Source organism: Ictidomys tridecemlineatus, chromosome 5 (genome assembly GCF_052094955.1).
Source record: "Ictidomys tridecemlineatus isolate mIctTri1 chromosome 5, mIctTri1.hap1, whole genome shotgun sequence".
In the NCBI taxonomy this organism is placed as follows: Eukaryota; Metazoa; Chordata; class Mammalia; order Rodentia; family Sciuridae; genus Ictidomys; species Ictidomys tridecemlineatus.
The window spans coordinates 83,537,374-83,558,733 of NC_135481.1; the positions used below are offsets into that span (position 1 = coordinate 83,537,374).

Below are 21,360 nucleotides of genomic sequence, written 5' to 3' on the forward strand. Positions count from 1 at the left end.
AAGATACTAAGATGAAATATCCACCCCTCTGAGGGTAATTAGCACTCTTTGCAGCTAACAATCAAATCCACCCCTCCCACAACCAAGATATAGTAAAAAAGAAATCACTATTTTCTAATTGTTAATTTTACTTTTTATGTCCTGTTAAGGAAAGGGGCATTGCAAAGCTTTTCATCAGAAGGGTGTACTTCCTATTTTAAGTGAAAACAATCATCTTTCTTTGATTATTCTCATTGGTACACAGAGGAAAGATGTCTAAATTTTCGATGTTGATTTTGGGGTCTAATATATAAATAATTATCAATGGTCCAGATTTCTATACAAAGATATATATTTTTAAAGATCTTTATTTTTTAGTCATAGTCAAATACACTATAATTAATTAATTAATTTTTATGTGGTGCTGAGGATCGAACCCAGGGCCTCTCCTGTGCTAGGTGAGCGCTCTACCACTGACCACAACCCCAACCCCTCTAGACAAAGATATCTGATAAATAAAGCAAACTGCAACATTTAAGTTAACATTTTCAATCTAGAACTTCTATTCCATCCTGTGGAGGCAAAGGGTATAATTATTAGGAATTTTAAGAGCACTGAAGAAACTTTAAAAAGTAGTGGTTTTTAAACAACATGGTTATTGTTCACATATAGAAAGTGCTTTAAAATTAATGAATAGAATTAGGTCACTGTAAGTTGTGCATTTATTATAACCAAACTCTTCAAAGACTGACAACTTTTTACTATGTGAAGATTAAAACAAAAACAATCCTTGTTGTCTTCTTTCATCATTTTTTATTTATAGAAAAAAATTTTGATTTTAAAGACTAGGAAATAAAAATTAGTATATTGGCCAATTTAAAACCTCTTAATAATACTCCTCATTATTCTCATTTCATTCTGGAATAGTGAAACCTCATCAAGGACCTGAATTAGTTAGCAGTGTTCTGTATTGGGAATCTCTGCCCTAAGTTACGTATCTCAGTTTTCTCTTCTGATAGAAGACTCAGCATATTTCTTTACACTGAAATTATTTGTACCTGTGTCTCATCTCCTGTACTCACAGTATCTTATGTTTTAACTTCCTCCATGAAGGAAGTCAAGAAGGTGTCAGGAACCTTTCAAGTTCAGGAATTTGAAATGATTCCTAAATATCTCAGTGATCTGGATAATTTCTATTTCACAACCATCAAGAGTGAAGAAGTGGCCTCTAATCTGTACGCTCTCACTAAGACCCTCACCTCTTGCTCCTACTCAATAGTCACAGCTCCACAAACCAGTATGGTTGGAGACCATTAATACTTTCTCACTAAGCCTATTAACTCCTTAGCCCCTGACACCCTCATATCTCATCTCCCATTCTCACCCAACTCTTGAAATTCTTTTGTTATAACGTCTGAAACTCACACTCAGTCACCAACAAAACCTCTCATTTTGAACACCCCCTGCCAACTTACGTACCTTTTTTGCTCTAAGTGAATACCAAATAGCTAGTTAGCCCTTTTAGACTTTTGAGAAGATACTTTTCTGTTGTTTGTTTTTAAACCTCTTATACAGCTCATATCACTGGTCTTAGAACTGGATTAGATATTTTCCTTGCTACTCCAATATCCTTTACTTACTCTCTTCTCTAAAACAACTCTAGTTTTGAAACTCTGATTATCAGCCTGTAATAGTGGTTCTCAATCAGGGACAAAATTGTTCCTTCTAGGAAACCCCATCCCCAGGAATGTTTAGCAATATGTGAAGACACTTTAGTTCACAACTTAGGGAATGCTATTGGCGCTATTATAGAGGATTGAGGCCAGGGTTGATGCTAAACATTCTACAATGTATGGGATAGCCCCCACAACAAAGAATGATCAGGTCCAAAACCAAGGTTGAGAAATCCTGGTCTACATTACTCACCACTGCCACCTGCAGTACATTTGCATCTCCTGCATCATTAACTTTTAAAAAAATTGTAAATCATTTTTTATTGGCTCTTTTAAGTTGTACATAGATATTAGGATTCATTTTAACGTAATTATAAAAGCATGGGATATAATTTGCTTTAATTCAGTTCCTCTTTGATTATTCTCATTGGTACACAAATGTCTTTCAGTTAAAAACCTTTTCTAAACTCAAATTAACCATCCAGCAATCACTGCCTTTCTCAGCTGTCCTATACAGGGGGAAAAAAAAAATCTTTAAAGGTTTAAAATGTTTCTCCTTCCAATCTCTTTTTAAGTCACTTTGGTCATTGTTTTGCCCTGCACTGTGGGATACCCAAGTCACCAAATGACCCTAACACTGCTGCACGCAATGGTGACTTCTTAGCCATCAGATCTTATACCCCCTTCCATTTCTTTTCCATCCAATAAACATTTTTCCATTTGCAAGGGTCAAATTTGAAGTCAACTTTGAGGTCTTTCTTTTAGATTTCACATTAAACTCACTGACAATTCTATACTTTATAGTCATCAAATAATCATATCCTTACCATCTCCATCTTTAAGATGTCTTGTGTTATACAGTCTCCTGTGTCCTATTTAACCTTATTTCTTACTTTAGTGCAGCTACCTACCTGCCTTCCCATCTTTCAAACGTATCTGGAGCCCTTCTGCCTAGATTGTTCTTTTCCTAAATAACTGTATAATCATTTAGCCCTTACCTCCTTTTAGATCTTTTTCAAATATCATTTACTCAGAGAGATCTTCCCTATTTAAAAATTTAAATCCTATTCACCATCATCTACTTTATTCTCCTCCAAAGCTCTTTCCACCTTCTGAAATGTTTATTTTACTTCTTATCTCTTACTAGAATGTAAGCTCCAGAAAGAGGAATACTTGTGTCTTTGTTATTGCTGTAATCAGGATCTAAAATGTCTGTTAAAGGTAGGCACTCAATTATAGGTTAAACTGAATCAGTCTTACTCAACCTCTTACTTTACATACTACCACCAGCTTCTACGTCTTATTTGGGGTTTAATTTGGTAGTTCTCCTGATTCTTTCCACCCTCTCTACTGAGTTGGTGTTTCTTTGGCATTCTAGAGTCATGGCATAGGATTCTAGGACCAAGAATTATGTAGAATGGCCAATTTCTGCCAGTAATTTTAAAGCTGATTTACTGAAACAAACCCTTTAGAGCAATATCTAGATTTCAAAGAAATGAACTGTTAAGCCAAATCATCTATTACATATCTTTCATTTCCTGTTTATGTGGCATTCCAGGCAATCTTTTAAAAATGATACTGTTATATACTATAATCCATAAAGGCCTGGGCTAGGAGTTAGTAAACTAGAGTGCTGATAATAGAGTCAATGATTTGGGTTCAAATTCTTAAACTTCTTTTGATTTTCTATCAAATGGAGACTATTCTCATTCTATTACAGTGTCTTGAAATTATATGTGTATATATTTTCTTTCCTTCTACTGCCTTTGAAGATAGAGGCTGTGTTTTATTTATCTGTGTACATCACATGCTAAACACAATATTTAATTGATGAACATAAGTATAGATAAATATAATTTTTTTTATTTTAAGCATAAAATTAGATATAGGGAATTATTTCAGAAAACATAGTATTACATATTTATTTATTTATTTTAAAGAGAGAGAGAGAGAGAGAGAGAGAGAGAGAGAGAGAGAGAGAGAGAGAGAGAATTTTTTAATATTTATTTTTTAGTTTTCAGCGGACACAACATCTTTGTTTGTATGTGGTGCTGAGGATCGAACCCGGGTCGCACGCATGCCAACTGAGTGTGCTACCGCTTGAGCCACATCCCCAGCCCCAGTATTACATATTTAAAAAGTTATTTATTTTAGCATAAAATGAGGTTTAACTGACTCCTACCGAAATGAGAGAAATTACAGTTTTTTTCCTTAGGAAAGCTCATCTTTTAATTTTGATAAAACTTACTGAGTATGAAAAATTAACAACTAAAAACATAGTTGTTCATTTTCCTTTATTATTTTTTCCCGTCACTGTCAACAATACCATGAATTTATCCTATAATAAAGATCATAAATTTGGAATTTTAAACTTTAATTCTTCACTCTTTAGCATCAACATCATTAATTTTATTTTTTCATATTTTTCAGCTTTATCCTTCACAACTTTGTTTCTGTAGCCATATCAACTCAAACATTACCACATTTCAGTAATGGGTGCTACATTTAGCCTCTTACCAGTACATCATGCACCAGTGCTTGATATGTCCAAGTATGGTGTAATGGAGTTGCCAAATCTATGTTTCTGTCAACAAGGACTAATAAAGGCCTTTGGAAGCTGTAAATATATTAAAAAAATCATATAAATCTTGATGGCAATGTATACATCTAAAATTTTCTAATTCTTTATGTAGTGTATGCCATTTTGATAAAAACAATATTTTGAACTCCATAATACTCTGCTTTAAAATATTTTTTGAATATATTCAGTCAATTATGGTAATGATTTGGATTACTTAGAACCTATGCATAATGTTAGACTGTATTACTCAAGGAAATTTCTTCAAGGACATAATCCGTACAAATACTTTTACAAAATAATTTTTTGTAGTTAAAATAAGTTGCTGGTCTTCTCAGATATAAGTTTCACATTTTTCAAAAAAGGGCAAAAAGGAATAAATATTATCAGATTCAGGAAAAAAAATGAAAAAGAGTATAGAATATTATAAATTTACACAGATGTTTGACAGTTTAACAAGTTATGAATTACAACTTTTTTTTTTTTATAAATACAAATCCAAAATAGTGGACTCTAGAAAAGAGTCTCAAAAACCCATATCCCATTATAATATACTAAATCAAAAAAGTTAAGCCACAATGGTATCTAATTATATAAGTACTCACTTAACAGACAAGGCATACACACTTTATATTACAATTTAGATGAGGAACAGACTAAAAGAAAACAGAGGCACAAAGTCATTTGGTTACCAGATGTCTATAGAAGTTTTAGAGATACTGTTCAGAGGGGTATTGTTATCAGAAAGAAGTACACTCCAGGTTTCAAAAGTCACTGTTATCTGAGTATATTAAGTATACACATTTCCTTTTGCAAGATAAATCTGATCATTTTACTAACTCATTACACCTTTCTGGGCATAGGTCAGTGGACTTACGCCTACTGTACTGACTGGGCAGTCACAGTGGCACCCTCATCTCTTGCTATTACTGATTACTCCAGAGATAGGTTGAAGGCAAGGGAGGATGGTATACAGCAGGGTTTCTTAACCTGCTGTATACCATCCTCCCTACATAAGCACTACTGACATTATGAAGGTTTGTCTTTTAGGAATTTTAGCATTGCATGTCACTAAATTCCAGTAGCATTTACCTAGTTGTGACTACCAGACATGTTTCTGCACAAAATGTCTGTGGGATACAAAAGGTGCCCTGATTGAGAATCACTAGCTTATGGGTAGATTCAAGTATATTTAACAACAGTCCAACAAGTTGCTGATTAAAATAAAATAAAACACATCTAACAAATTAAGAAACAAGACAAATATATTGTGGTATGAATAAATTTTTTAAAAAAATAGTGCCTTGATGTTAGTTTCTAAGACTTATGCCCCAGCTATATGAAAAGGCAATTATTAAGTAAGGATAATATAATGTCTACTTCTGGTTACAAAAATCAGGTAAAAATGTGATGTTTCTGCTCTGCTTAATGAGAAAAATTTTGAAGAATATTTAGGACCAGCAATTAAATCAGAGAACAATTTAAAATAATGTGGGAATAAAGATGGCCCAAGCAATTGAAACACAATGTTAGAGTGAACTATGAATTATAGCAGCAGTATATAAGACTATAGAAACCATCAAAATTGGGTCGAAATAAAATATATGAACATTTATCATGAAATTGTATTGCTAATGGGCAGTCATTTCACTGGACTTCTCTTCCTCATCCCACTAGCTCATTAGTTCACCAAAGTAGGAGTAAGAATTAATTTTCCAAAAATATTATCTCTTCTTTATAAGTAATTCTCAGCATTCTGGACATAGCGGTGCATGCCTGTAATCCTAGAGATATTTGGTACTGAAGCAAGAGCAAGTTCAAGGCTTGTTTGGGCAATGTAGCAAGCCCTAGTCCCAAAATTTAAATGAAAAAGGGCTGAGATGTAGCTTAGTGATAGAGCATCCATGGGCCACTACCACAAAAACAAAACAAAACAATTTTTTGTTGTTTTGAGCAGGTTTCTTTACTACATTTCAACATTCTCCATTACTACTAATAATCAAAATGTACTATAATACAACACTAATAATTAAGCAGTGACTTTAGCATTACTAACATATGCTAGAAATGTTAACAATGACAGAAATACTTTGCAAACATAAGCTATTAGTATTGCAATGTAAAAACAGAAATTTAATAATAAAAGTAGAAACAAATAAGTATTTAAAATTTCTCACTTTTTAAATTACCTTGTGGTTTAATAATTGAAATGGCTCTGAACTTCAAGGTCATATAAAACAGAAAAATTCTCTTAGATGATAAGATGTAATAGAAATTTCTATCAAAAGAAGATAGTTTGAATAAAAAATTCCATTTTTATAAATAAGAACTATCTGAGTCAAAATTCTGATCCTGATTAAAAAGAAACAAATTCCTACTATAAGGATAAGGGTACTCTATTATACAAGAAAAATAACAAAACTTCTACATGTTTTATTTTCAGTCCTGTAAGTATTTAACTAACATAATACCTGAATTGGCCAGCTCCAAGTGTGTCACCCGTAAAAAGACTGTTTCTGGCATCTCTTAGATTTTCTCGAAGTTTCTTATCTAGTTTCTGAAAAATCAAAATGTAAATTAACTCAAAACTCTCTTTTAACTTTATGTAGGGAAATTTACTTTATTCTTAAGTCTCATAACCAAGAAGTTTAGAATTTCTTTATAAAATAGCAATTCTAAAATTTAAATATTTTAGCTTAACTTATAACTTTTGCTTGAAAAATATCAACATCTTTTTTACAGTGACTCAGGTCATTTCATGAATATGCACTTTTCACAAATTTTACTTTCAGTACAGGAAACACTTTGCAATAATGACCTACCCTCTCTTCCTAAGCATGGCTCTGTTGTTCCAAGGAAGATGTCTACACAAAGAAAATGCTCATTTGGGTTGGTGGGAATGGAAAGAGTAGTGTAGGGTGCGACAGGCCCAAGAAATAAAGAATATAAAGGAAATCAGCCCTCCATTAGTCAGTGATTCATTTGGGATAATATTACTTCCAAAATGTTAATGTGTTTTCCTATCTTACCATAACACTTGACTTTTTCCTTTTCAGAAATTCTTTATCTTTTTTTTCCCTTAATCTTTAAATGAAATTTGTGAAATGTTCAACTTATACTGAATATTTTACTCTGAGAATGGGATAGCTTTAAAATGTACTTCATTATTTTAAAAATGGTCAGGTTTCATAATAATTACTGCTCAGTGAAGTTAAATATTAAATGATTTGGGAGAAAAATAAGTGTAAAATACTGCTTGGAGATACAAAGCTGAATGAGGAATTTATATTTTAGTAAAAAAAGAAATAGGCTGGAGTAGTACATTAGAGTAAATAATTTGTCACATAGAAGTACAAAATGATTACTTTTTTTAATCTTTTGTGGAATCCAAATATAATAAAACAAAAGTATGTCACTGGTACTTAATATATAACCTATAATAATCAAATGCTTAATATTAACAAAACCACATGAGGTACTTATGGGGAAACAATTCACACAGTATTATTTATATCCAAGTACTATTTGCATAAACTCACCACAGCCACCATTTCTGCTGCTGTTCCTCTTGAACATCTGATGATAGGAACAGCACCTATTTTAACAATAAATGTTAGTGATGATCTTGGCTCACAATTAAAATGGATGTTTATAAAATACATCATCAAAACATACATAAAAAGAAAAACATTTGAAAATGGTTAAAATGGTAAATTTATGTTTTATATATATATATATTTTGCCAAAATAAAAAACTACAACAACAAAAACAACAAAACCCAAACAAAACAAAAAACATAATATATAATAAATAGATGTATATAATTTCAGGCTACATAAAAGGATTTATAATCTTGAGTAAAAGTAATGTTTCAGAAATGAATCTTCTCATTAATAAAGAAAACACGGACTCATGAAAAAAACATTTTTTAAGTAACCTAATCAGTGTCACTGATTCCCTCCCACCCCCCCAATAGATTGACTAAATCAACATTTTGACCTCTTGCAGGTAGTTTCAAAGAATAAGTTTACTCTTAAAGACTTCAGTTTAATTTGACCCCAAAGAATTAAAAGACCTTAGCCAATTTTGCAGTTTGGAATTGCAATTTTTTATTTTACCAATTAACAACAGAGGATCTTTTTTAACAGAGAATTTTCTTCTTAAAAAACACTAATTTAAAATAGAAAATATATTCTTCATGTGTAATGTTCTTAAAATTGGGCCACCTCAGCTGATTACCAAATCAACTCATTGGACTTCTTAATTTCTCTTGTCCTTTATTATTGCAATACATGTTAGTAAAGGCTGAAATATTAAAGTAGCAGACAAAATCATTGCATTGGAAATCTACTGAAACAAACTAAAAACACTGTAATGATCACATGTTGAAGCTGTGTCACTTTAGACTCTACAGGAACACACACCTTGTCAACTGTTAATGTAGAAACATGGAATATTAGCAAGATTTTGAAAATGATGTTTTCTTCTTATGGCCTAGGTTATATAGGTTTAAATTATATTATAAATATGGAAAGTTAACTCTCTTAATTTTAGCCACCACCCCAAATAGTCATCATTAAGAACTTGAAATAGACTCCTTTAGGTTGTTTTCTACATATACTCTAATAAGCCTGTGTATGTATGCACATGTATAAAAAACAAAAATATTAAAGATACTGTTCTGAAAAATTACCCCCCCACACCTTAATTAAGTATTAATATTCTTCTAGGTCAGAGCAGTAGTAATTTCAATTTCTCCTTTGAAGGAGAAAAGTCACTTTTGGGCACTCCATATATAATAAAGGTGGCCTTTATTATCTAACACGTCAGTGGCCTTAATACATCTCTTTTCTAATCTATCCTTACTTTAAAAACATAGTTATCACCAAGCAAAAATAAGCATCACCAAACAAAAATAAGCTTTATTCCCACAATAACCCTAGCAATAGGCAGAAATTTGGAGATAGTATAGGCTTGCAAAATAGAAAGATAATTATCTGTTTAATGACTAGTTATACATAGGTATTGTCTTTAAAAAACAACAACAAAAAAAACTCAACTCATTTGAGGGCATTGAGAGCTCAGACAGAAAGTGGATAGAAATTAAATTCTTCAAAGAAGTGAATCACTTGAGATGCAATACATGTTTGGCCAGCTTTTGTCCTGAGGGTACTTTACATGGCACACAGAAAAAAGACTAAGCAGAAAACAGGAGATTATTGAGGTGACAAACCAAAGATCTGAGTTCAGAGCTGGAAGTTAAAGGAGGGAGCCCTAATTTTGCAAACAAATTTTCAAACATTTGTCTAAATCCTACACTATACATGATATCTCTTCTTTAATTTTCTCATTTGTAAAACTTTCAGTTTTATAAATGATACTGTCAGTATTATTTTATTTGTTGTAGTATCTATAAAATTAAAACTGTAATCAGGGTTATAAACAGATCTATTAATAACAATAAAGCATAGAGTTTTTTAAACATAATGAAGCTTAACAGTAATTTTAGATGATCCAAATAAATATTTAAAAATTTTAGAACATAGGTGGATTAGTATTACAAGCAAATTTAATGTTTTCTAGAGGCTTTGGCATTTCCCTTAATAGTTATCAAGCACATTTCTCTTAGAAGTATGTTTGAGTGGGGAAGGGGGCGTGGAAGTAGGAAAGATGGTGAAATGAGATGGACATCATTACCCTAGATACGTGTATGATTGCACAAATGGTGTGACCCCACTTTGGGTAAAACCAGAAACGTCAAAAATTGTGCTCCATTTGTGTACAATGAACTGAAGAGTATTTTGCTTTTGTGTATTACTGATTAGAATAATTTAAAAAACGATAGGATTAAAATTTTCTTTTAGAACAAAGTAATCTAAATACTTAGCAAATACCTTGTGGATAATTTTTTCCTGTATCTGCATCTTTTTTAACATATTTACATTAATTTTCACTATATATGTCTTCATTAGCATATCACAAATTTTTGTAGTTTCCATTTACTTGTATCTAGGTCTATTTCTTTCCCCTGCATTACAGTTTTTAAAATTTCATTTAGTGAAATTCTATTAAAGTAAAAAAAAAGTATGTTTGAAATTTTTTGTAATAAAATATGAAAAGAAAATTAGCAGGTACATTTGTGAAGTTACTACCAACAATTTAAATAATATATTAAAAAGTCACAATTACCATGCTATCTAAGGTGACAACTCAAAACATCTGTTGAATACCAATTCAAGAGGCATAACAATATTAAGTTATCAGAAGAATTATGTTTTTATATAATGTATCCTAACTGGAGAGCCTCTAGAGATTCAGATAGATCATAGAATGGTGCTGTTGACTAAAACGAGTTGTTAAACAATTCATTTCCATTGAAGAAATAGCCAGAAAGATTTGAAAACTTACCCAATGTAACAAAAAAGCAAAAGAGGCTGTCAACAATAGTGTCCATAACAGTTTCCATTTCTGTGTCTGTGATATCTGGCCTATTAATGGCTACAATGACACAGGAAAAGAAGAAAAAAAAAAGACCAAAACTTATGCCTTATCTTTATTAAATCCTTAAATTAATTAAAATGCAGTTTGATATCACTTGTAACACTCAAGTAAAATTTTTTGCTATAAACTTTAAGGTATTGTGATTGATTGAACCCAGGGTTTCAAGCATGCTAAGTAAGCATCTTACACTGAACTATAACCCCAGCCCTATAAACATTTTTTAAGTAAATAAGTATATATTAAACATTACACTACCTCAAAAAAAACCCAAAAAACAAAAAACAACAAAACACATAAAATCCTACCTTACTATTAGAATAGTAGTAAAAACAAATCCTTTCACTATATAAACTGTACAGAATTTTTGCCAGACCTAATAAAATTAATACTGTGCTCCATGATTTTATTCATAAACACTAGATGGCTTCCAGAAATTATATATCCTGTTAATCAATTACTATCATAAAAGAATAATGCTGGTAAAACCAACACCACATATCATTTTCTTTGTATTTTAGTAAGTTAAATGTATTTCTTTTCTAATCTACAAGACTGAACATAAACAGTTTCCAACTTTTTGTTGGTATAATCATCACCCTGGGAATACAAAGGAAGAAAAAGATTCTTTGAAAGCTTTTAAAAGTTAAAGATTCTGGGGCTGGGGTTGTTGCTCAGTGGTAGAGCACTTGCCTAGCATGTGTGAGGCACTGGGTTCAATTCTCAGCACCGCATGTAAATAAATACACACAATAAAAGGTATAAAAAAACTTCAAGTTTTTACCCTTTTCCTACATGCATTCAATTCAACAGCTGTGAGGTAATTCTAAGAAAACTAATTTTGATAAGCACCTTAGAGGGTTATGATGCAAACAGAACTTGGGGCGATACTCCAGGGAAAATTGTTGCAAAGAATGTCCCTGACAGTCAAAGACCTTGACTTACTTTCAGTTATCTCCTTCTCACAATATTTAGACCCTTTGTCTGACAAAGTACTAGTGGAAAGACTGACTAAACTAAATATTATCTACACGGTATTTTATTTTGGTACCAGGGATTGAACCCACGGGCATTTAACCACCGAGCTACATCCTAGCCCTTTTTTTGTATTTTATTTAGGGACAAGGTCTCACTGAGTTGTTGTCTCGCTAAGTTGCTGAGGCTGCCTTTTAATTTGTGATCCTCCTGCCATAGCCTTCTGAGCTACTTAGATTACAAGCATGTACTACCGTGCCTGGCTACACAGTATTTTAAATTTTCCAATACTCTGAACATAAAAACAAATATAACATTTGATATAACTTGTGGTTAACATTAGAAGAAAGCTGAACCCACTGGATATATGAAAGTATCTAAACAAAGTGAGGTCTACCTAGAGAACATAAAAATAATGAAGAATTCAATCAGGCATACAGAATCCAGTAGAAGAAAATGTGCTGTTACTAAGATGCTGCAGAATGATATCTATTCAACTAAGATGAAAGATGTGACCTAAGGATACAATGTGAAATTTATGATTTCAGAAAACATGAATTATGGTTTATTCAGTCAAACACCTGGTACAGTTAGAGACTGCATTCAGCCCTCTGATCTTAAACCCTGGCTTCACATCAATAAATGAGAAATAATCTTAAAAATCACAAATACTTTAATCCAACTTGAGATAACAAGCTACTTTGTCTGAGATAATATTTCTCTTCTCAGTCTCAGTTCCAGAGGACAAATTTGTCTCCTTTATTAGATAAATAACTCACAAATCCATAGAATTTAAAAAGATCAAAAATCAAATCCATGTTATTAATATGTTTAGGAATATCTGTTTAAAATTTTGTTTAAAGCACTTAACAATGCTTGAGAGAATCTGGCATACAATTATTCACTGGTTAAAAGAACTATCTTTGGAGCAAGACTGCCTGCTATTTCCTGACCCAAAAGTAAAGGTGCTTTTTTTTTGCTTTTTTTTTTTTTAATAAATAGCTATTCCTCATTTTTCTCCTATGGAAAATGGAAATAATACCTACCTCACAAACTTATTCTGAGGAGTAAACAGGCTTATATTATAAAGTAGCTAACACAATGACTGGCATAAAACAAGTAATTTCTACTACTATTATCATTGAGAGTCTGGGTGATTAGCTATATGATTAAATTAGTAATTAATCCATTAGTTCCATTAGCTCATTCATGAAACACTTAAAAAACTTAAGCAACAAATAAACCATTTATGATAACTTTGAAATAATTATGTTTTCAGAGTTTTTTTTTGAGAAAACAGGTGAATATTAGTAATAACTAATAATATTATTGTTAATAAATTATATAACAAGCTCTAGATTATGGTTTCCAACTCATTTTAATAACCCTTTGTAATTTTTTTTGAAATACTGGCAGAATTAAAAACCTATGTTATACTGAAACTTGTGATCTTTTTAAAAAAGTTGACAGGTATAGGAAAATTTAAATTTATTAATATTTGAATGCTTAATGAATTTTAGATTACAAATTTAGTTTTTTTTTTAAAGAACTAATTAAATATTTGGGCAAGTTTAGCTTGATCATTTTATAAATTTGCCTTGTCTGGTATGTGAATTATTTAAAAAAAAGAAAATACAGTGAACCTATTGATATAATGCAAAATGTTTAAGGTAACTTAAAAAACTAAGTTTTCTGATTATTAGGAGACTTTAATCTGTTCAATTTAACTAATCAAGGAAAAAGTAAAGGTGCCTATTTTTATAACTTAAACGTTTAAGAAATATTAGGTTTTAAACATGTTAAATAAGTTGCTAATTAATTTACAAACCAATTAATTGTAAGGGTACTTTTGTGAATAACAACCACTATAAAAAAAGAGAAATTATCTCACACTGATAATTCAGCAAATACATTCTTTTAGAGATTTTGTTTAATTTGAAAAGATAGCATATTACCGATCTTAACAAAACCAAAAGATTCATACTCTATTTCCTTAGAGAGCTTATCATGTGAGCTAGTATTTTATAAGTATAGAAAAATGAAGTGTCTTATTCTAAGGTAAGGACTAGGCAATTAACTTTATCCTGAATTAAAATAGTTCTTACTTGGTATGAATAAAGCATTCATATGATTACTATGGGAGCACATAAAAGGTCAGAGAATTGGTACTTCACTAACTTTACAAAACAAGTTTATTAGATGTTTATATATGAGAGAATTTAGTCTGACTTGTTTTCTCTATGTGCTTTAAAAATTTAAAAAAAAATTTTTTAATAGCTCACTGTTGTAAATAAATCTGGTTTTAGAGTACATTATATACATGTTCACTTATTTTTTGTATATACTGTACTGTTCACTTTGTTAACAATGAATTGCAATATTCTTATTTTTACATACCACGATATGAAATAAGCTCCTTGTTTTGATTACACAACACAAACATATCATCTTCCAAGGTAATAAAATTGAGATACTGATCAAAAACCTAAAAACAAAAGAAAAGGTTTATGTATCTATTTTATAATATAGCCATATTTAAAGAAAGTTTAATCTGATTTAATCTAATAATGGCAAAAGTGGAAACCATCATAATTACATTCACTAAATAAAAAACTGTGCAAAGATTGTCTAATTGGGTAAAGAGGAGGTTAAGAATATTAAAAAAAACAACAAAAACAAGCTTTAGGACAATAAGTATAAGGGAGGAGAGTAACATTTTCAGAAATCAAAATTTTAGCAGAAAAATATAAATTGTGCTTATGATGGGAATGAATATTAATTTTGAAAAAAATCACAATTTTAATTTTTATGTTCATTATAATCATACTTTCCTAAGAAAGTCACAGTAATTGTTTTTATACCACAAATTTAAAAAATATAGTGGAAAATTTATACCAGGTCTTTGGAGGTGCAAATAAAGAGAAAAATTAATAAAACTATTTGAAATATATTAAATTTAGTTAAGACAATTGAAAACTCTTCCTATTTTTTAATGAGAAATTTCAAGCAAGAATATTAAGAAGTCTCAAGAACTAATAAGAATTTGTTTTGAACAACCAATAAAAAAAAAAAGAAGTAGTGAAAAAAAAAAAAGAACTAATAAGAAGCAGTAGTGGACTATCTAAATCTAAGAATAAAAAATCTATTAGTGGGGGAAAAATGTATACTTAAGACTTTTATGGCCTAAATAGTGCCCTAAAATTTTCACATCTTCTTCAAATTCAAGAAGGATAGGGTGTAACAGGGCCCAAAGCAGGAATATATTGCACAAATTCACTTATAACTGAAAGCTGAACCTGATAAAAAGTCACTATGGTATAGAATTGCTGGCCTGTTGTGAATTCCTTTTTTCTTGTAATATAATACATAGCCTCTTTGGAGCATCTTGCTTAAGAGAGAAAAGATCTGGTGATAATATGGTAACTACCATGATTAGAAAAAACAATGTCAATACAGTTCTTAACCATGTTAATACAATTAACATAACATAATTCATTACCACACAATTTCAAACTATTTTCAAATTAAGCTAAAAACTATACAAAGCAAAAATTGATGTTTTTTTTATTTCAGTCTTTCATATTCACTGAAAAGTAGATTCCTTTAGTTTGCTTTATTTTACCTAGTTTAAGATAAGACACCTATGTCAATTAACAGCTTTCAAAACACTGCTACATTTTATATTAACAAAATGTTATCAATCGACCCAAATCTTTTACCTTGGCTACTTGAGTTACTGCACTAGCTGCTAATGCTGCATTTGCAATATCTTCCAGTTTACTTCTCGAAATAGCAGAAATAAAATTTAAATAATATGATTCGTAGAGCTGATTCCGAAGATCCTACAAACACCAAAAATATTTCATTCTTATAGGGCAGTATAAAGGATGACCATGAATAAAACAGGATAAGAAACCTATTTAAAAGATAAAATATATAAGTGACAATCAAGAAAATTATATCCCAAGCCGGTTTAAATGGTACATAGCAGCTCAGAAAACTGAGGCATGAGACTCCCAAGTTCAAGGCTAGCCTCATAAACTTAGCAAGACTGTCTAAAAATAAAAAAGGGTCACCTTGGTTTCAATCTCTAACAACACACACACACACACACACACACACACACACACACACACACACATATACACACACACCCCAAGGGAACAAAGTTATGAAGAAGTATTAGGCATTTGGTTACTAAAGGTATCTTAATAAAGTTATATTTATTATTAACAAAATCCTATTAATAACAAAATACAAAATTGCTCTGAAATAGCTTACCTATATTTTTCTTTTCTTTTTTGGGGTACCAGGGATTGAACCCAGAGATGCTTAACCACTGAGCCACATCTCCAGCTCTTTTTCATTTTATTTAGAGACAGGGTCTCACTGAGTTGCTTGGGGCCTCACTGAGTTGCTTAGAGCCTTGCTAAGTTGCTGAGGCTAGTTTTGAACTTGCGAGACTCCTTCCTCAACCTTGTGAGCCAATGGGATTATAAGCATGTGCCACTGTGCCTGGCTTATCCATGTTTTCTTAAAATACCCAACATAATAAATATCTAAAAATATCTAACATAATAAAATGTTTGCTATATTTGGCAGATACTACCTTCTATTGCTCTGGTCATGGGATGACACATGTTTTTCACTACACAAAGATACATTATACTCTAATTACCAATTCATTAAAAAATAGAATTAAGTTATATAAATTCTTAAATCAAATTTACTTATCTTCTTAAACTCTAGATATAGATATCTAAATAACTACATTTCCTCAAATCTAAGATGTTATCAACTGTAATAGGTACCATCAAGAAAGAATGCTGTGGGTGTGGTGGCCCATGCCTATAATCCCAGTTGCTCAGGAGGCTGAGGTGGGAGGATGGTGAGTTTAAATCCAGCCTTAGCTATTCAGTGAGGCCCTAAAGAATTATACAAATAAATGCGGACATAAAAGTGTATGTGTGCATGTACATATGTATTTTCTAGCTTTGTACTCTGAGAGGACCTAAGAATACTGACACTCTACTTACAATGAGCAGGTCAGCTCAGGTCTTGATTTCTGAATACCATTCTCTACAGAAAGCAACCAAGGTTCCTAAAACTATTAGCTGAATTCAGGGCTGGGCAGAGAAATTAGGAAGTGGTTAAAGAGTAACAGACACGTTTCAAAAGGACACAGAAGTTTAGCAAGGTTGAGGGATATAAGATAAATACAAAACTCAACTGGATTTTCATATAATTTCAAACATCAATAAAAATGGAATTAAGACAACAATTGTATTCATATGAAGAAATAAATAAGAGAAACATAAAAATTATATTCTAAACACTACATAGTACTATTAAAAAAAAGTAATGAAGATCTAAATGGAAAGATATTCCATGTCCAGAGATCAAAAATCTTAATATTGGTAGGACTGTAATACTTTCAATTGATCTACAGATTCATTGCAATCCATATTGGAACCTGGCTGACTTTGTTGTAAAACCAATTAGCTAATCTTAAAATTCATTTGAAAATTCAAGGATTCTAAAAAGTAGAAACAATCCTGAAAAGGAAATACAAAAAGGACTCAATTTCTTATTTCAACATTGCCACCAAGCAATGCAAATTTTCTTGGTCCAGGGACAAGGAAAGATGTAGAGATGAAAGGCACAGAACTAAGAGTCCAGAAATAAATCTACTGTCAATTGATTTTTCACAAGCCTGTCAAAATCATTCATCAAGGAAAGAATAGTTTCCTCAACAAATGATGCTGGGCCAACTGGATGACCACAAGCAACTGAATGAAGTTGGGCACCCACCAAACACTATATACAAAATTAATTCCACATGGATTAAAGACCTAAATGCAAGAGCTCAAACTATAAAATTTGGAAAAGAAACAGAAATTTGGAATAGCTTCTTAAACATGACAACAAAAGCACAAGCAGTTAAAGAAAAAACAAACAACCAAACAGACATAAGCTAGCCTTCAAAATTAAAAAAAAATGAGTACCAAAGGATACTATCAAGAGAGTGAAAACAATCCACAGAATAGGTAAAAATATTTACAAACCATACATGTGGTAAGAATCTACTATCCAGAACATATAAAGTTGCCTAACAACTTAATGATTAAAAAGACAACCCAATTAAAAAATGAGTAAAAAATATGAATAGACATTTCTCCAAAAATACACAAATGGGAAGCATGTTAAAAGATGCTTAAAAGGTGCATGTCTATAATCCCATTTACTTGAGAAGCTGAGTCAGGAGGGTTCAAAGCCAGCCTCAGCAACTGAGCAAGACCCTGTCTCTAAATAAAACACAAAAAGGGCTAAGGATATGGCTCAGTGGTTAAGTATCCCTGGGTTCAATCCCTGGCACCCTATTAAAAAAAAAAAAAAAAGATGCTTCATATCACGCATTTCAGGAATGTAAATTACAACTGTAATGAGACATCTCTTCAGATCTTTAAAGATAATTATAATAAAAATGTCAGTAAGTGTTGGCAAACCTCTGGATAAGTTGTAATCCTAATGCTGCTAGTGATAATTTAAAATGTGCTACCACTTTGGAAAATAGTCCATCATTTTCTCAAAGCTAACTATAGAATTATCATTTGAATCAACAATTTCATTTCCATATGTTTATGGAAACAAGAAAAATGAAAACATGTCCACACATAATCTTGTGCATAAATGTTTACAATAGTATATTATCTACAATAGCCAAAATATGGAAACAACTAAAATGCCCATTAACTAGAAAACAGGTAACAAAATTTGGCATATCCACACAATAGAATACTATTTGGCCATCAAAAGGAATGAAGTACTGACACATGCTACAATATGGATAAACCCTGAAAACATTAAGAGAAAGAAGCCAGATCACATATTATGATTCCATTTATATGCAATGGACAGAATATACATTATTTATAGAAACAGATGTAGCTTAGGGTCAGGAGCAGATGAAGGTTGGGGTTAGAGATGTAAGAGAGTAGTTTCTTTTTTTCTTTGTAAAATATTTTTAGTTGTATACGAACACAATACCTTTATCTTATTTATTTATTTTATGTGGTGCTGAGGATCGAACCCAGTGCCCGTAAGTGCTGAGCAAGTGCTCTACCACTGGGCTACAACCCTATCCCCCAAAGTTTCTTTTTGAGGTGATAAAAATTGACTGTGGTGAGGCTTATACAACTCTGTGAATATACTAAAAGCCACTGAATTTTACAATTTAAGTGGGCAAATTATATGGCATGTTTGTAAATTACATTTTAATAAAGCTGCCAGGCGCAGTGAAGCACACCTATAATCCCAGCGGCTCAGAAGGCTGAGGCAGGAGGATCATCGGTTTAAAGACAGCCTCAGCAACTTAGTGATGTGCTCAGCAACTTAGTGTATCTCAGTGGTTAAGTGCCCATGAGTTCAATTCTGGGTACCAAAAAACAAAACAAAACAAAGCAAAACAAAACAAAATCCTGTTATTTAAAAAAGGAAGAATGAAGAGATCGAAGTAATTTATCTTTAAAAAATGACACAGTTGGGTTGGTACAGGGTAAAAGAGGTACCTGGGTATCGTGGGTATCCATAAAGTTACAAAACACAAAAATATGTACCTTCACTAAAAATTTATATAACAAATTGATTCAATAGTTTAGAACATGGACATAAGTTGTGACTTCTGGCAAACACTGTTAGTATCTAATATCTATTTTTTGCCTTTTCCTTGCTAAAAGAATCCAAATTTTCTTTGGGGGTGTCGATACATTCATCTAAATATTAATGTAGCATCTCTTGAAACTAATTCCACTCAGACTTAAATATGCCTTTTGGAGTTTTGGGAAGGTTTAGCTTTCCTGATCTATATGAACAGACAGGTTGGCACAGTTCATTTATCATTTCTTCTTGCTGTGAACACAGATGTGATGTCTGCAGCTGCAACTGCCACCTTACATCGATGAAGCAACAAGCAAGATGAAAAAAAAAACCCTAATAAACTAAAAGAGATAAAAAGAGTGGGGTATTTGATTACATTACATTAATTCTACATGAGGTTAGATTTCCTATTCTCAATGTTCCTACTATGTGAGTAAACCAAAATTCTTTTTTATTTTTTAATTTTTTGTTCTGGGGATTTAATTCAGGGGCTTTTTACCATTGAGCCACATCCTAAGCCCTTTCTACTTTTTTATTTTGAGACAGGGTCTCATGAAGTTGTTTAGGGCCTCACTAAATTACTGAGGCTGGCCCCAAACTTGCAATCCTCCTGCCTCAGCCTCTTAAGTCATTGGTATTATAAACGTGAGCCACCATGCCTGGCTTAAAACTCGTGTGTGTGTGTGTGTGTGTGTGTGTGTATATGTGTACCAGGGATTAAATTCAGGGGCACTTGACCAGAGCCACATCATCAGTCCTATTTTATATTTTATTTAGAGACGAGCTCTCACTGAGTTGCTTAGTACCTTGGTTTTATAGAGGCTGGCTTTGAACTTACTATCCTCCTGCCTCAGCCTCCTGAGCTTTGGGATTATAGGTGTATGTTACCATGCCCAGCTCAAAACTCTATTTTTAAAGGTAATAGACTTTGTTTTTTTTTTTTTTTAAAGGCTAGACTCAGCCTCTACTGATAGAATGTTTCTTCAGTTACAGTCTCACAAAAAAAGAAAAAAAAATCTCTTGAGCTATTTAAAATTCAAAGACAGCCTAAAAAATCAAAGTGGAAAGAAAGCTGGGTAAAGAAATATCTGATTCTCTACATTAGACATCCAAGACAGTTTTTGAATAATGTCTGGTTCAATATTCAAGTGTCAGGTAAAATAAGAACGCATATTACCTGGCACATTCTATCAATATTTTCTTCAGTTGGCATTACAAAGTATACTGCAGGAACATCTGGAATAGGATCTCGATCAGAGTGCAGAAGCCTAGAAGACATAAAATACATAAAACTCACTTATTTCTTCGTCATTTATTTAAAAAGATAGTTTAGAACACTATTTCTCAAACTATTAGCTCGCCAGCTCAAGTTCTTGGTGCTCTTAATCAGTTAGTTAACCTAACTTTATTCTTTTTTTTTTTTTTTAAAGAGAGAGTGAGAGAGGAGAGAGAGAGAGAGAATTTTTAAAAATATTTATTTCTTAGTTCTCGGCAGACACAACATCTTTGTCGGTATGTGGTGCTGAGGATCGAACCCGAGCCGCAGGCATGCCAGAGAAGCGCTCTACCTCCTGAGCCACATTCCCAGCCCCAACCTAACTTTATTCTTAAGAAACAAACAAAAATGTTCAGGTAGTTAGTAGTATCAACATTATTTATAAGGAAGAGTCTAATTTCTCATTAGTTTTCATTTCATTCAACTTATTTTTAATATCTCTTATAGTCAGACATTCTTTTCTACTATCAATCTTCTTGAATGAAAACTAAAGCACATTCAAAATCAACTTATTCCCATTTTTCACAGAAATATAAGGCACAGGTTGTGAGTAGGAAGAAAAAGTATAGCTATACCCAAAAGGGAAAACAAAGCAGGTGGAATTCTTAGAAGCAATGCAAAAATTTAATCACACATGAAATCAATTATTTTTAAAATGAAAATGAATATTTCCTTAAAACTAATTTTTATTTTTAAAATGTGGCGCTGGGTAGTGAAACCTGGG

General features: G+C 31.8%; 1 protein-coding gene across 2 annotated transcripts in view; it reads right to left on the bottom strand.

Annotated features, from left to right (window-relative positions):
• The window catches only part of Scfd1 (sec1 family domain containing 1), a 91,331-nt gene that overhangs the window by 61,079 nt on the left and 8,892 nt on the right, over window positions 1-21,360 (bottom strand). For both annotated transcript variants that reach the window (XR_013439044.1, XM_078050267.1), the window contains exons 4-10: window positions 20,538-20,628; window positions 15,424-15,546; window positions 14,102-14,189; window positions 10,640-10,729; window positions 7,770-7,825; window positions 6,702-6,787; window positions 4,170-4,269 (exon numbers count right to left, since the gene is read on the bottom strand). Coding sequence is in view for 1 of the 2 variants with exons in the window: in XM_078050267.1 (XP_077906393.1) it covers window positions 4,170-4,269; window positions 6,702-6,787; window positions 7,770-7,825; window positions 10,640-10,729; window positions 14,102-14,189; window positions 15,424-15,546; window positions 20,538-20,628 (634 nt within the window). In the remaining variant the exon portion in view is untranslated. The remainder of the gene's footprint in view (window positions 1-4,169; window positions 4,270-6,701; window positions 6,788-7,769; window positions 7,826-10,639; window positions 10,730-14,101; window positions 14,190-15,423; window positions 15,547-20,537; window positions 20,629-21,360) is intronic.